We start from the raw sequence: 16386 nt of genomic DNA on the forward strand, positions 1-16386 counted from the left end.
TACAAAAACAGGCTACGAGCTAGAAGTAAACAGTTTATTGGCATTGCAATGTATTATTCATGAAGTATCCTCATGTTTTATGGTGATCACAAGATTTGGCATGCCACAACTCTGCAGAAAACATCACATTACTTTGCTAGGCTGGATATTTCTGCAGCTTTGAAGATATGCTTTGCTCTCTTAAGTTCATAAACCCATTCAGACGATGTAACTTTGCAAAGGATTTTTTCTGTTTCTCTAAAAAAACTCACTAATTGTTGCTTTTGCTGAAGTATTATAGGCAAGTGGCCAAAATAAAAGAGGATTTTATTCACTACTCAGCACCACAGTAGTATGCCTGAAACTACAGCTGGCTGCACTGAATTCTCTCCCCCTCCACCTGGTCACAGATGTATGACCAAGCATAAAACTTTGAAGGATATCATGAACAAAACATCTGGAATAAATTCTAATTAAAAAAATTGAAAACCTATAAAATCTTAAATAATTCATCATATGGTAATGACCACAACATTAATATGTGCTTTGATAAAACAAATCTTACAAATTCAGTAAAAAAAGATCAGCAGCATAATAGTAAAGCAAATATGCAGATTTTAAAACCACAATAAAAATTATCAGATTTAATATTTTACAGTTAATTACAGCAAAAAAGTGGCTGCTTATAACACAACTTACAGTTTGAAATTACAGCACTTTATGATGAATTCCATGATCATTTTTGAAAAAACACTCAAAAATACCACCAAATTTTAAAAGTGCCCTATTAATGACTAAAAGGACCCCCCTCCCACCCCCCAAAAGACCAAGTAGTCATCTACAGCAACCCAGAGGTCCAGCTGAGGTTTCTAGACTGCTGTCTGTATCAGAGGCCAATGTTGGATCTGTTGACATTGAAGACACATCGTTGACAGATGACGATGAAGATGGATGTTGAGAGCCATTGATCATTGCTGCACCTGTGCTATGAGAAACAAAACAGCAAATCAGTTGCAGATACAGTTGCAGAGTTCAGTACTTGCACTACTCTGTCTCTTCCTAATGGCTGTTACTTTTCCCTGTTTTGGCAAGTTTGAAGATACGTGTCTCAATCCATTGCCACAATAAATAAAACCCGTAAGTCTTTCATGTGGGGCTCAACAGATAGTATGTCAAGAACCACGGAACTCAAGTGCCATGGGCAAATCACAGGAAAAGCTAATGGCTAAAAAATCCCAAAGACAGTAATCATAAAGACAGAGCTAAGACACCCTATAAAGATACCCTAAGCTAGAGTATATTTAAGTGTTTTGATAAAGAAAAAAGGAGCATGGCTTATTCCCTCCTGCTCTTGAGGCTAGGGAATAACTGGTGCCCAGCCACATCACATCCCTTCAATCTCAGACACCCAGAGATTTTTCAGAGTCTAAACCTCAGTGAACCCTGAGCAGAGACAGCAACAGAAGTCCAACTTTTGCCATGGTGCCTTATCAACAGTCAGTTAATGAACACATTTTGCTCCAAAATCCAGCAAAATGAAGTGCTAAAAGTGGTCCATAATTTTCTAACCTAGCAATCCTGTTACATCATTTAAAACATAAAAGCAGTGGCACGTCTTATTTGAAACTGTACCAGCTACCCCTTACACATCTAACCAGACTACAGCAGTTGAGCACCAGTACATACCAAGATGTTTCTTGAGGACTTAAATGAATGAAGCATCAATTCCACAGGGACAACGACAGAGGGGTTGAACACATCAATAAAAGCTATGTCAGCCCCATATATTCCACTCAAATATACAATGCCTCAATTCAAGAGGTTCAGTCATTTAAGACCCATGTTTTTGAATCAGGTTACTTTCGGATGTCTTGATCAGCTTTACTCCCTCCTGATCTACACCTCAATGGAGCCTTGCACTGTGCTTTTATTGTAACCAACCTAAAGGGGCTGGCTGGCCACGTATAACCCCGTTCTTGGTTCTCTCCTCCAGGTCCATTACTTCCTTGTATATCAACTCTGAAAAAGCAGAGAAGGGAAGGCAAAAAATGAATTTGCAACCCCAAGACTGGATCAATTTAAATTTAAATTTCATAGGTTTATTACTGTTCAGAATTAGTTTTGAACAACAGGTTGTAGGCTACACAATAACTGGCAAGTGATACAAAAAATGTCTAGTTCTTTTCTGTTGGAACTACAGCAGCCTGGCACTCTTGAGAACATACTGGCATTGCTCTAAGGCTCTTTCATCCAGGCTGCTTGGAGACCTGAGGCTAAGGTGACTTTTAAGGCCTACCCAGTTTTTATCAGTGGTGTCTTTGGTAAGGTAAACTCGATCAGCAATATTCAAAGGAAGAGCTAGGAACACTTGAAGACTTGTCCTTTTAATTCAGCCTTACGTGGCTCAAGGTCCTACATCTTTTTCAATTGTACCAGTTTGTCCAGAAGAGTTACCCTCCCTACAAATGCTGTCCTGGGCGTTGCAAAAGAGAGAGATGAGCAGCTCTTTAGTTCATTTCAAAGGTTCATGTCTGCAGGAAAAGTTTTAGTGTCCCAACAACTGAGAGGCTGTGAAGCACTGATCAGTTCCCCTGCCATCCAAGCAGATGAAGTAAATATTCATTGGTTGCTCAGAACTTTAATAACAGTAATCCCTGGGGCCCAGCATACTCCCAAAACCCTTATTATACTTAAAATGCCTTTCTTACCTTTCCATTCCTCTATTGTGTGCTCCCTCTCATCTAACTGCTTATCTGGTATCTTTGGTGGAGGCTGAAAAACAAAACTAACTCATTATAGAGCAAACAAAAGTGATACAAACTCAGTATTAATTAAAAATTAAATTAACCATTCAGAACATGAAACTGATTTATAAATATTTACGTGATCATATATGTGTTCATACTTGGACTTAGCCTACTTTTTAGATGATACCACAGTATTTAAGGTTCTTTTGATTAACAAATTTGCTTACATTACTGTGATAATTAAAAGAGAAACTCATCAGTCTGGTAAAAGAGCTCCTAAGTGTGGCAGTCTGCAGCACAAGCAGCTCTTTTTAGCTACTTACTTTTAATTACCAGATTTTCTATCTAGCTATTTCAGAGCAGCAGAACTGTAATTGTTCCATTTACATCAAGTAGCTTTTTCTATTCTTAGTGGCCATCACCAATTACTTTCCTTTTTTAAAAAAATGACATTTTTTTCATAAGCTGAAATTGTCCTGAAACTAATTTTTCAATGAAAAAAATTAAATTAATCCCTTTGTTCATTTGTTTTAACAACTGAAAGCTAAAGATCTTGTGTTCAGATTTTGCTGAAACAGTTATTTCTAGTTGAAGAATACTATCAATTCCTACAACTAATTAAAGTATTTCTCTTCCCCAGGAGTAAATACCTCAGAACCCCATCATGGGCAATCAAATCATACTGAAAAAAGGGAAGTTCAATACATTAGAATCCTATCTAAAGATTTCAGATGCATTACTATATGTTCAGGAGATGATATGCAATCACACACGAACACAGAGACAGGTACTTCAGCCCATTCCTGATGCCATTTCTAATAAACACATCTATTGATGGCAATAAAAACTATTATGGCTCAGTTAAGGTTCTAACGAAACATGCAACCATCTTTTTTCAAGCAGCTGTACCAAGCATCACAACAAGATGGCTTTCCATAGTAGCTTCCTAAGCAAAGACCTAAAACAAGAACTTACAGCTTCTGCTTCTGATGGATCATACCAGACATTGATGTATGGATGCTGCAGGGCTTCATCCACAGAAATTCTTTTAGAAGCATCTATAACCAGCATTTTTGATAACAAATCCCTTGCTTGACTTGCTGCAAAAATAAAATTTTCTATTCAGATTAGTGCCATATATAGAGCACATAACACAGTGTTTCAAACTTGTAAAGAGAAAGCTCAGAGTAATCAAGTTCCAGTTAAACATCTATGCAACCCTCACATAATTTCAGGTCTAGGCGAGTGGTCCACTTGATGGAAAAAAAATTCTGAAGAGAATGACACAGGTGGGAAAGGGATCAGATATGTTTCACTATACATTTTCAACATACAGTGTCCCTTGGTGTGACATCCTTATGTGTAACAGCTCAGGTGGCAGCGCAGCCTTGTCTGGAATAGCAGCAGGGAAGCACCTACTGCCCCTTTCTGTCATGTGCTTTTAGTCACAGAAAATACCACGAGACTGAGTAGGTGGTCTTTCGAACCAGTAAGACACTGAAGTAACTACAGGGTATTTATATACTATGAACATAAACCCTTGTTTTCATCCCTAGAGAACAAAGATCTGCTCTGCCTACACAACTTCTACTCCAACCTCCCCCCACTTTTCTCTAAACCATGTTGGCATCTGTCATTGAGAAGAATATAGATATTTACTTGTCTTTATAAAGACATTTCCAAGAATAGGAGCTGTCTCATGAAGATATACAAGTGGAGGGAAGCACATGTCAGCACATTCATCCACTCTCATGATATAAATATTTAAATCCTTAATGGGATGATTTTACAGTGAACAAAACCAAGTAATATTTCTGTTCAATATATCACAGTTTTAAAACTTTTAAAATACACAACACATAAAAGACAGACCTTACCTTTAAGTTTATTGTGTTCAGAATCAGCTGGAAAAAGGACATCTGGAAAGAGTTTTTCAAAACTATATCCAGCATATTTAGGTCTGTTCTCCACATAAGTTCGGACCGTAGGCTGTAATTTCTTCATAAATTCAGGGCATGGTGTTCCTAGCTGCTCTATAACTTTATTCCATTGATCAATATCTAAGGTTATGCAGCTAAGAAAAACATTTTGTCTAGTTTTCAGCTAGAAAGTTATGTTAAAACCACATGAAATAACCAAGAGAGAAAACACAAAAAACTGTAATAAAATATCAAGTTCTTCATCATGACTTAGGAATACTTTCTTAAATGGTGAAACAAAGCAAGACTATGATAGCGTAGTCAAGGCAACGTGTATTTCACTCAAAATCATTATTAGCTAGAAAAGGATATAATTCTGAGAAACAATATTAGAAGACTCACAAAATATTTAAATACAACAAATCCAACTTAAGGCCTGGTTTGGCTTCTGGAGAACTCACTCCCTGATCTGAACACAGCAGTCAAGTCTGACATTCACAGCAGTCAAGCTACTTCACATCACCAAGGTGCTCCTGAGAATGACCCCATGGGGCTGCTTTGTCCTTCACTCTTGGTGCCTCAGCCCATCCTGGGCAGCCTCTCGTCGAGGATGTGCAACACTGAGCACCAGTGGGCACACAAAGAACCAAGGCCTGGCCCACACAGGTCAGTGACAATACTGTCAGAGACTTGAATGAAGTTAAAGAGTTTCAAGGATGCATAAGGAACACCTTAACTGAGAAGTTTACCCATGGTAAAGGGGAGATTGACTACTCATGGCAGAAGAATTTAATACATGTTATTGAACGAAAACAGTAATGTTTAGCTCAGGAATTTCTAGTTACAGATGGCTAAACACTGGGGGAGAGCTCTGATAAAATTTTATATACACTTGTTCACGTATTCTCCCCAACTTTTCTTTTTGGCTGCCATCAAAGACTGGATACCAGGCTACCTGAATCATCAGTGAATTGTAGCAGGGCCTCTCTTCTTTTTTAAAACTTAACAATAGATCTCTATATAATGATTCTAGAGCTCTGCTGAGCTTCAGTACAGGCCTTGACAAAAAAGTATTTATGTTGTATGGCACTGAGTCTAAATTGAAAAGCCATGCCAGCAAACCAGATGCATAAAGCAAAGCATGGTGCAGCTCATGCAATGACAGAGCTGTGTGAAAGTAAGGATGCTCTGGATTTCCTTACCATGGCTCAAAGTGTCCATCCCATTTTCACCCCTAAAAGGTACTATATCCATTTTTAAACAGTAACCTGCAGCAAAAGCAGGAAACATTTCTGATGGCATCTAAATAACTGGTCTGTAAGTAATAGTAAAACAAATATGATGTCAAAGTCCAATTATTTTCACTAATTTTAGAGGTTTCAGTTCTGTTTGTTTGGAGCAGACTCTTTGTCTGAAATACTGTTCAGAGGACAACCCATACAGACACCAGCAAACCATTCATGGAATAGAAAGACAGAAATGCAAGATATTTCTGAAAGCTGTTTACAGGATCATTTCTGCATACAAAAAATTAATCTCCAGAATGTAACTAATGAAGATGGTTAGGAATTTTTGTAAACATTTTCTGGAAAATGCAAAGAATAATAACTGCTAAGGTGCTCAGGTACTAAACAAGAGATTAGTAAATTGCTACATAAAAATGACCTCCAAAGTAAAAACCAATGCATGTGAACCAGTACAACACCACCTAAACAAAAGAAATCTGTCTTAAGTGTGACAACATTCAAAAGTAATGGATAGGGACTATATTAAACTGGAAAAAGAAAAAGGAGAGGGAAAAAGGAAAAAGAAAAAAATAAGTCTGTTTGCCCAAGTGGTATATAACGAACTTGCAAATGGCAATTGGAAAAGGCAGTTTAAAACCAGTATTTTAAAAATTAGAACCACCTTTATCTGGAACTGTATATCTGAAGTATCTTTTGACCTTTTGCAACTACATCCTAGGCCAAGGGTAAGGATACGATCTGTACCAGGAAATAAAACACCACCTTTGATCATTTCTCCCATGATGCACCCAACTGACCAAATGTCAACTGAAAACAAAATGCAATGATATTAACATAAAAGATAGTTATTAAAAGAAAATAAATAAACATATCTAGACGCACACATACACATGAAGTGACTATAAAAAGCATGTGCAATGAAAATGAGTGAAGGTGAATGTATGCTAACTACAGGACCAGCAGAGACTATGTCCTACTGCTAGGTGCAGCCTGAATATAAATGAAGTTATTTTTTTAAGTGTATCACAAGGAAAATCCATGTTCATTTAATAAAAAAAAAATTGTACAATATGCATCTTCATGACACAACATCAATAAAAAGGTTAATCACTTCCTAACAAATTCAACCTGCTGCAGCAGCACAAGGATACAGTCCCTTCCTGGAAAGAGGATTTTGTGGCAAACCATTTCGCCCATAATGCACCCCACAGACCATAAATCCACTATGTTTGTAGCACAAAAAGAAGGAAAAGCAAAGCAAACGGTCATTTAAAATTAAAAGAAGCATAACATGACTGCATCCTATAAACTGCAGAGACAGCACAGGAAGAAGAGCAAGTCTTTGTATTAATCAATGAAAACACTTCAAAATACATCATGTGTAAGGATTAGCTTTTAACTGTCTCAAATACAAGGCAGAAAAACATCCTTTTGTTTAATACAGTGCTAGAGCAAGAGCTTGAGCAGAGAGAGAGAGACACGAATCATGCAGAGTAAAGCTGTTCTCCAAGGCTGGAGGCTTCAAAGCTACCTCTGCCAAGAGACTAGACTCAAGCACCAAAGACAGCTTGATTTCTTGAAAGTAATTCCACTGTAGTTGTTGGAATAATTCTAAAGGCAACAAAGTAAACTGACCTGTAAAAATATTGCCTATTCAAACAGTTAATGCTTTTAAGGATAATTAACTAGGTACTATATGTGAATTAAAATTTGACATGAAGTATTTCCTAGAAGTCAGATTACCATGCATCTCTCTCTTGCTTTAAATAAAAAGCAAACAGAATCAGTAAAAGATCACTTAGAATTTTAGAGGATCAGTTAATGACAATGTTAGTTTGCTCCTAGATTTTCAGTTAAAATATTTTGTTTTAAAATATTTCTCCAGATATGCTGAAATAACATTTTATACAAAAGAAAAACTCAAAAGCAATTTTTTTTACAATGAAATACGCATTTTCTACATTACCTTAACATAAATCACTGAGAAGACATACTTAAAATGCACACGTTTACTTTGTACAGGTAAGCCAATTTCTTTTGCAGTTGCTTTCAGACACATTGCTAATTCTGTACGCAAAAGTTTTCTTTAAGTAGTAAGAATGAAATTTTATTATTAATATTTATGTCAAATATGACACTGGAATTTTAATTAAGCACATAAGGGGATTTAATTGAGAACAGTTGTATAGTAAGAACTATATGTCAATGTTCTGAAGGAGCTCAACAATGTCAAGCAAACAATATTGCTTCTTATTTTTCAATAATCCTTCTCCTTTATTTTTAAGTTCCTCTAAAATAGTATCTAAATAATATGATAAGAGATCATAGTTGTGCATATTAATAGGTCAAAATTAAGGGCCTTGTTCATTTAAAAAAATATTGTCAACACTTTATGATTAGTGCTCTTTTTCCTTTAAAAACTTTTCTCAAATACTTAAGTACATATTCTTTGGCTTAGAGACCCAAAGAAGCCAAGTTTTGCATTTGACTTAAAAAAAAAAATCAGTATGTTGACTTTTTGATCTGCTAAACAACCTGCTGCCATCACAACCCAAAACTGTTATTAGTTTGTGTTGAACATGATAAGGTTGCCATTCTTCTCACCTCTCTACAAAACCAAACTTGAGATGTCTTAGGGTATTTTCATTTGCTGCTTTCATTAAATCAAACAAAACCTGTCTAATTATAGGTCTCTATCTTTTGTAGGAAGCTGAACTAATGCTCCTGTGAATACTTCTACAGAAGACTGAGTAAAATCTCATTACACATTTGAAAATACTTTAAAAAATCTATTGCTGTCATAAGGAGTCCATTTTATTCTTAACAACCCTGTTTGAAGTGAACTTACTGATTTTTATAACTCTAGGAGAAAAAATACCATGTGAAAATGAAGTTTAAATGCAATATTCCTACTAGGAAACTTAAAACTTGTTTCAGAGTGTTTAGAGCTTTCCTTGTTTTCCAGTGTTTCCTTCCTGATATTCATACACTTAACAGTGCATAAATCTCAGTATGTTAAGGTACACGTGGCACAAACAGTTCTGGTGTCCTTCAGTTGATTTCTTACTGTGACAAGCCCAAACACCCTTCGGTAACAAAAGCTACATAGAAGTTAACTTTATGTATTTGTTTGGGATCTTTGCTAGTTTTAAAAAAATTGAAGATTTTGTACGTGTGTAGTATAGTACCAAAAGAATGTTACTCTGCAGTACATCTCAGACATCAAAATATATATTGCAATCCTCCCACAAGTTCAGCAGGGTCCAAACTGCAGGAACCTGCCAGATAACCCTGTGCCCATTATATAAATGTCAATTTTCAATACCGAAGTCCACGTTAAAAAAGTTCACAATTAATTTAAACTGCAAGTTTAAGGGGCTATAATAGGCATCAACACTGACAGGGGAGGCTCCTGACAGCCCATGGTTCTTGCTGTGAGTGCATCCTTGATACCCAATTCCCTGTCAGAGAAGCTCCACAAACTTCTTACTGAGAAGAGTAACAGCTTACATAAATTGCCTTTTAATGAGAATGTATATGTGGAAATGCAACTGTCTTTGAACTCACCCCATACGTTTACTTTTACATTCTCCAGAAGTGCCATTCTCATTTCAATGACCACGTATTGGGCTTTGGGAAGATGTGACAGTTTTTCATATGAAAGTATATTGTTATTTATGATGCACAACACAACTCATGCTTCCTTAAGGAACAGGACTGTCACAAGCTTGACAGGATACTCTAGAACATAATCTAACTCTGGTAGTGGAAAGAATGTTTCACACTTTTGCAACTCAAAATTACTTACTATTTAAGAGAAAAATTTAAATTGGGCAAGCTGAGTCAGAAAACTTGTGACTTTCACTTTATCAATTCCTTCAGTAAGGCAGCTGCATGACTCAGTACTACAGCTTTAGGTACTTTTATTAAATGTCTCTTAAATAGCCAATATAAAGCCTTGGGGAGAAAAGAAAGACAAACTTGAATTTAAAAATCTAGAAAACTTTAGGAATTAAAAAAATAAACTAACTTGCTCTATTCAACCTGTGACTCCTAAATTACAGGGAAAACAGCCACAGTGGCCTTTTGAACAAGTGTACGTCCTCTCATGCACACTAATAAACCATAAAGAAATAAACCCCACAGTCTTGCAATAAAGATCTATTCTCATTCCTTTGAGCTGACTTCTTTCACTGCTAGCACCGTTCCCACACAGCCTGAAGTCACTTGCTGCAATGGTATGCAGTTGCCAGGCAGGTCTGCAGACTGCATCAGGACTGCTGACAAGCAGAGCAAGCCCCAGTTGTGTCAGGAAGGTGAGAAGCCACACCTCTCATGGCAGCAGACAGCTCACCTAGAGCAGCAGAGCAGCTCAGGGCCTCCCTGGAGGAGCGGCCAGCAGAGGGTTTGGAACATACACAGTGATCCCTGCCAGCCTGAGGTGTTAACAAGTGAAACAAGGGAGCTGCCTGAGCACAGGCACACCACAGCAGTGAAAAAGCAGAATCTGGCTGCTACAAGGGAAGTTTCAGGAATGACATGGCACTTGTTTTCCTAATGGATACTACTAGCTGTTTCATTGAGAAGGTGTGATGTACCTGATGGTGTGTTTCCCTCAAATGACACATCTTTTTTTATTTTCCTGTAGAAGATACTAAGAGGCAGACTGGTCACAGAGCGAGTATAGTGAGGAGGGAAGTGTATGCAAGCAGAGGGACAAAGTAACATTCCACTGGAATTTGTCACGGACCTCAAACAATCTATGGTGCATCCATGACACTACTCTCCATATGCTTGTCTGAAGTATGTTATGGAGCTTTTCTTCAGCAACGTTAAAAACTTAGTGCAAGAGGCTTAAAGGAGGCTGGTTTTAATAAAAAGCAATGCCACAATAGGTAGACTAAAGCATGTTTGTTCCTCAGTAGACTTTATGCTCTCTACCTCCTGAAAGGCCATAACCAATATAGTTATTTAGCATCAAATTTCGTACACACATCTACTGATGAATTACAATTTACATCTTCACCAGGAACAAAGTCTGCTGAAGGTATATCAAAGTACATACCACATATTAAGAAAATATATTTCCACTTCTTCCTGGACGTCATGTAATCTATCAAGGAAGTTACCTAAATTTTTAAGTAAACAAGACCCTCAATTTCTGCTCCTATTAAATGCAAACACTTTCTAATGGGTTGAGTTGAATAAACAAATTGGTGTATCCAGAATCTGCATTTTGGTTACAAAACTAATTTATAAAATTTCTACAGCTTGAAAAAAAACATTAACATGTAAAATGTGGTGTGCCAAACAAAAAAAAATAAAGCTATGCCAAAGAAAGACTATATTTGCTGACCGTTTTCTTTGTATCCCATCCCTAGGATGACCTCTGGTGCTCTGTAGTAACGAGTCACTACATAAGGCGTCATCATAAAACTAGTTCCTGCAGTTCTGGCCAGTCCAAAGTCAAGAATCTTCAAAGTGCAGTCTGATTTTACTACTATATTACTGGGCTTTAAATCCTTTAAAAAGAAACATCATATATGACTGCTAAAGCAAGCACAAAGTATTCTGTGGTTCACATTTTTAAATAAGATAATATTGCTAACATTAAATCCCACACATACAACTAGGTTATTGCTATAACTGCAGCTTTTTCCCCCTTGCATTAATTTATGTGCATTCAGCAGATTACAGAATTAAGTCCTTTATTGTGCTTGTAGATTTATATAGCAATTAAAGAAGGAAAATACAATCAGCATTACAAGATATGTTAGCAATGCCTGAAATAAATTGAGGTTAGTAAGAAATGTTAGCTCTGAGGAAAGGTCTAGAAACTGCTCACTGGAACAATAATTACTACAATGCAGAACACAAGTAACATGAAAATTGTTGTCATCATTTGATTCAATAATCATCTTGATACAAGAATTATTAGAATTATAATATGCATATAAAAGGTTTATTTGCTAGTTGAGGTGACATTACCTCTTTTGAATCAATATATTTCTCTGAACAGAAAGGAAATCTCCATGCCCACATGGTTTTAGTTTCCCATTTAGGACTTGGTTTTATACTAATTTTGGCAACCAAACCCAAAAAGTCACTCTTGAAAAACTGCCAAATATTAACATAATCATTAAGTTGGAGTGGGAAAATGCTGAGATAGCTTCAGATCATTTTAGTTTGTAACTGTATCCTCTTCACTTGAACCCTACTGGCAATAGTGGCTTTGCAACATTCATTTATACAAACACTACACAGGCTTACTGTGTCATCACCTCAGCAGGATCTTACATACACCTGAATGTCACAGAGTAAATATTACAGAGTAACTTCAGAATAACATTGCAATCATAAAATCATTCACAGCACACAGGCCAACACAGGTAAGACTTAGATACTTCCTGCCTACACTCTACTGAGATTAATGAGAGAAAAACCTGAGATATGACAGAGGAGTCCAACACTTGAGCTGCAGGCACTTGCTAAGTAGCTCTATCTGTCATTGTTTGTTAAAGACTTAAACGTGGGTATCTGCAAGATTTATGTAGTTTTGATTTGTACTTGGATGGCTTTCAGCAATCTCCTCATAATGCTAAGAAAAGATTAAAGACAGAAAGGAAACAACAAAAAAAAAGAGTTCCAGAACAACAGAATTTTAATGTGTAATTAAGTCTTGCATACATCCATATTCACACATGCATTTCCACACAAAGACTCTGCAGACAACTTTGGCTTAAAACATTCTCAAACACCACAAATTAATTCAAGTTCTGTAAGACCTTCCAGCCATTTAATATGCATGTTTCAGATTCTGTTACAGTCCTGTTTATTATCAGCTTTATTTCTGCACACCTGCATTGTTTTCAGGATGTTCACTGCAGAATGCCAGGCACATGTTCATGGTATAAACCATACTTATCCTCCCTAAACCTGCAGGATTAACACTCAAAATGTTAAGAGAACTTCCCTTTGCTTACAGAATGCTGTCCATTCTTTTTTCTGAAAACCATGTAGTTGTCATGAAGCCTAGGATCAAAATGATGAAGGCCAGACTTGACTTATACTGCATTCAAATTCATGCAGAGATGCAAAACCTCCATCTCTCATATATAATTTCTGGCAAATAAACAGAAATTCAAAAGCTCCTTTGAGAGTAATCAAGTTAATTAGGCTGGATAAATATATCCAGAACCTATAGCAGAAAATCTCTCACTGAACCTTGAAAATGTAAAATATCAGTGCTTAAAAAACAGATTCTTCATGGCTGTTTCCCCATTAGCCAGGCAAGGAGACAGGGACATCTCTGGAGGGTAATTCAAGGCTTCTGTGGGCTTTTCTCTTTCTAACAGAAGATTTGTGAAGGGCTTCCATAATTAGGCCCCTTTGTTAAGCACTCAAAATCAGGCAGAATTCAATGTTTCAGAGCCTCCATGCAAGACTAATGAGACACTCTGTGTCCCTCAGAAAGTCACTGAGGCACAACTCTGCAATGCTGATCATTCATCCTCAGATTATGAAATATAAATTAATGTGTACTTCTACACTGGCTGGAAACTGCATATCTGCAAAACACCAGCCTTCTGCAGCTCAACTCCAATAAATTTATCACTTATTCTCTCCCCATTTCTGTGATCTCTGCAAATTTTTGGAATACAGTAATGTTGGTTTGCCAACATCTGTAAAAGTTAGTATAAAGTTATAGTCAAATCTTTACCCATTAGTGGCGACTAAGTTCACTCTAACTGCGAGGTGAAGTTGACTGAAACTCTGTGCTTGATCTCTGATTTGTTCCATGCCTCTAGGTTGCTATGAAGAAAACTACTTACTTCTACAGCAAGTAGTATCCAGTGCTGTAAGGCACATTTAGAGATTGTTGTGATTTCAGTCATTCAACATACTTTGAAAAAGTTACTGAGATGCTGAGATTACTACATCTGTGTTAGAAGCTGAAGAATCCATATAAAAAACATGTGAAACTACCAATACCAAAAAAAAGTTTAAAGCTTTAGAGATCACTAAAATAGAACACTAGATTCATAGACAAAATGCTTCTTGGGCAGCCACAGTAGTGCAGGCTATGTTTAAGAAGTTTCAATAAAGTAATTAGCTTTGAACATTAAAGACTGGTGCTGAGAGCCCAGAAGAGTGGTACAAAGAGTTACCATTGCAGCCACATGGTCCATGTGACACCTGTCCCTTTGCAGGCTACCCTCCTTGTCTTCCAAGGTTTTGATTAGCTGACTCCACAGAGAAATGGAATTTTGATACTTTACACCTTGAAGCATAAAGGCACAATGCACACAGACACTAACGCTGTACCTGAGCACTTTATGTTCTAACAAAGTGTAAGAAGAAGCTGTCAGCTGAAAATCTACCAGGAAGACATGCAAGGGAAATGTCCTTCAAAAGCATTCATGCATACATATGGTGCTATTTACATAGCAATTGCATTTAGTCTCTTTAGGATAGTTTATCCCAGTATGACATAAAGCATTTCAAAGACATAACCCATATTTACAGAGACAGGAACTCTATCCTCAAAGCTGTCTTTATTCTTGCCCAACTACCTAAGTAGTTGCTTCTTTTCTGTAAATGTAAAAATGTTTAAATTTATCCACAACTTCTACAGGATCAATGCCCACTTCAGAGGAGTACATATCACCCTGAGGCAAGCACAGTTAGAAGCTCCCTTAAGCTTGTGCTGGGATCCACAGAGAGGCATTCTTAGTTTACCTACCCTAGCCTGTCCAAACAATATACCATCTTCTGAAACTAAGAAAAGACCTAGGAAAATCCACAGCATTAAATTTGCATACCTAAGTATTGAAGAGACCAGGAAATGTGAAACTGCACACACACTATTATTTCAGACCCACAGGCACACCAAGGGCTGCCTAATCTAAGCCATAGGCAATATAATATCACAACAGTAAGTGAAACAACCTAGTTCTGCCAAGCATTCCCAGAATGCAAGAAGCCCAACTCAAATGCCCACAAGCAGACTAAGAAGCATCAAGTACAATGCCTGGCTGCAGGCAATGCTTCCCCCTACTTATCCTTGCCCATCTCTTCCAACACAGCAGTTCAAGGAAATTGCATGCAAGAAGGGAGATTTCACCTTCATTCCCTGAGCTCCTCACTGGAATAAGTACCAGAACTAGTTCAGCAAAAGGAAGCAGCATTTGCCCGCTCAATCTGCATTTTTTTATTCAAACAATTGTCCCTGTTCCCTTGGGAAAACACAGCATACTGAACAGGAGTGTCAGACTGCCAGATCTAGCTTGCAGATCATTCAAAACCCCAGTCATAATCTGGTGGACCACTGACCTGGACAAGCATCCCAACACAGCAACTCCCTGTAGTAGCACAGAGAATTGCCATTTGTGTTTTGCTTTCCTGTGTACATCATGAGGAAGACTGTGTAGTAATGACTGAAACCATCCCACATGACTAAGTTTAATTAAGTCTTCACTATCACTTCTGAAATAAAAACTTCTTAAATTCTTTTAAAAAGTTACAATGAAAAATGCAGTACTATAAAAATACAAATTTACCATTTCCCAAACTGACAAGATAATATTTGAGAAGTTATAACCAGACAATCTCAAGCAATCTTGTATCTACATACTATTACGAGATGTTCAACTTGAACAGGCAACCTTAAATTCAAAATATCTTGACTGGATTGCAACACACACACCATTTAAAAGGCAGTAGCCAGTTTTGCCTGCTGGCCATCTGAGTGAATGAATTGTGACACAGAGGTGTAATCCACGCTACACTTAAGAGTCCTTTATCATCATCTCCTTATCTGGAGATTTCAGACAGTTATTCATTACTCTGCTAGTAAAGGAGCAGAAATAAAATGTGCAGCTCTTTCAAAAGGTGGGCTTTTAGGTTTGGTTACCAAAACAATAAAGGCAGAGACACTTCCAGACATTCCTTCCTGCCATGACTACTGAAGTAGAACATTTTATAGAATTAGAGGAGGTAATGTAACTCACTGCAAAAATCTTCAGTCTGCTCTGTGCAGATTGTTATCAAATAATTTAAACATTCAAAAGGTTAATTCCAGAATTACCCTGGAACAAGGTATGATGATTTCCTTTCCGCTTTCTCTCCCTGCCTATGGGACAGGCTATGAAACACCCTTCATGCTTCTATTTCTAACTTATTTTTTTTATCTTTTACATACTCAAGGTGCAACAGGTGCAGTGCAAATTACACACTTTAGTTCACTTACCCTATGAATAATTCCAGCTGAATGAAGATGTTTGATACCACACAGCATTTGATAAAGAAGATAGGACATTCGTTCATGGTCTAGCTCCATTTGAATCACTTGGCAGAGATTTGCATCCATGAGCTCCATCACTATGTAGCTTACAAAGAAAAAAAAAATAATAATCAGACAATACTGTCATTTTACTGTATTCTTTCTCTTGCTCATCTTTTGGTATGAATTGTTTAAAAAGAAATTCTCAGCTT

At 37.1% G+C, this 16386-nt stretch overlaps 1 protein-coding gene across 4 annotated transcripts in view; it reads right to left on the minus strand.

Annotated features, from left to right (window-relative positions):
- Positions 1-20: 20 nt before the first annotated feature.
- MAPK8 (mitogen-activated protein kinase 8) overlaps positions 21-16386 on the minus strand; it is a 39990-nt gene continuing 23624 nt past the window's right edge. Inside the window, exons 5-12 of one of the 4 annotated variants that reach the window (XM_085065337.1) lie at positions 16142-16280; positions 11249-11414; positions 6628-6699; positions 4604-4786; positions 3702-3826; positions 2688-2751; positions 1921-1998; positions 21-959 (exon numbers count right to left, since the gene is read on the minus strand). In XM_085065337.1, the coding sequence (XP_084921463.1) occupies positions 814-959; positions 1921-1998; positions 2688-2751; positions 3702-3826; positions 4604-4786; positions 6628-6699; positions 11249-11414; positions 16142-16280 (973 nt within the window). In that variant the 3' untranslated portion in view covers positions 21-813. Of the gene's footprint in view, positions 965-1920; positions 1999-2687; positions 2752-3701; positions 3827-4603; positions 4830-6627; positions 6700-7043; positions 7116-11248; positions 11415-16141; positions 16281-16386 lie in introns of all 4 variants that reach the window. The other 3 variants (XM_085065339.1, XM_085065338.1, XM_085065340.1) reach the window with 3 other exon arrangements.

The sequence above is a fragment of the Lichenostomus cassidix genome, chromosome 6, assembly GCF_008360975.1.
Source record: "Lichenostomus cassidix isolate B80296 chromosome 6, HeHo_3.0, whole genome shotgun sequence".
In the NCBI taxonomy this organism is placed as follows: Eukaryota; Metazoa; Chordata; class Aves; order Passeriformes; family Meliphagidae; genus Lichenostomus; species Lichenostomus cassidix.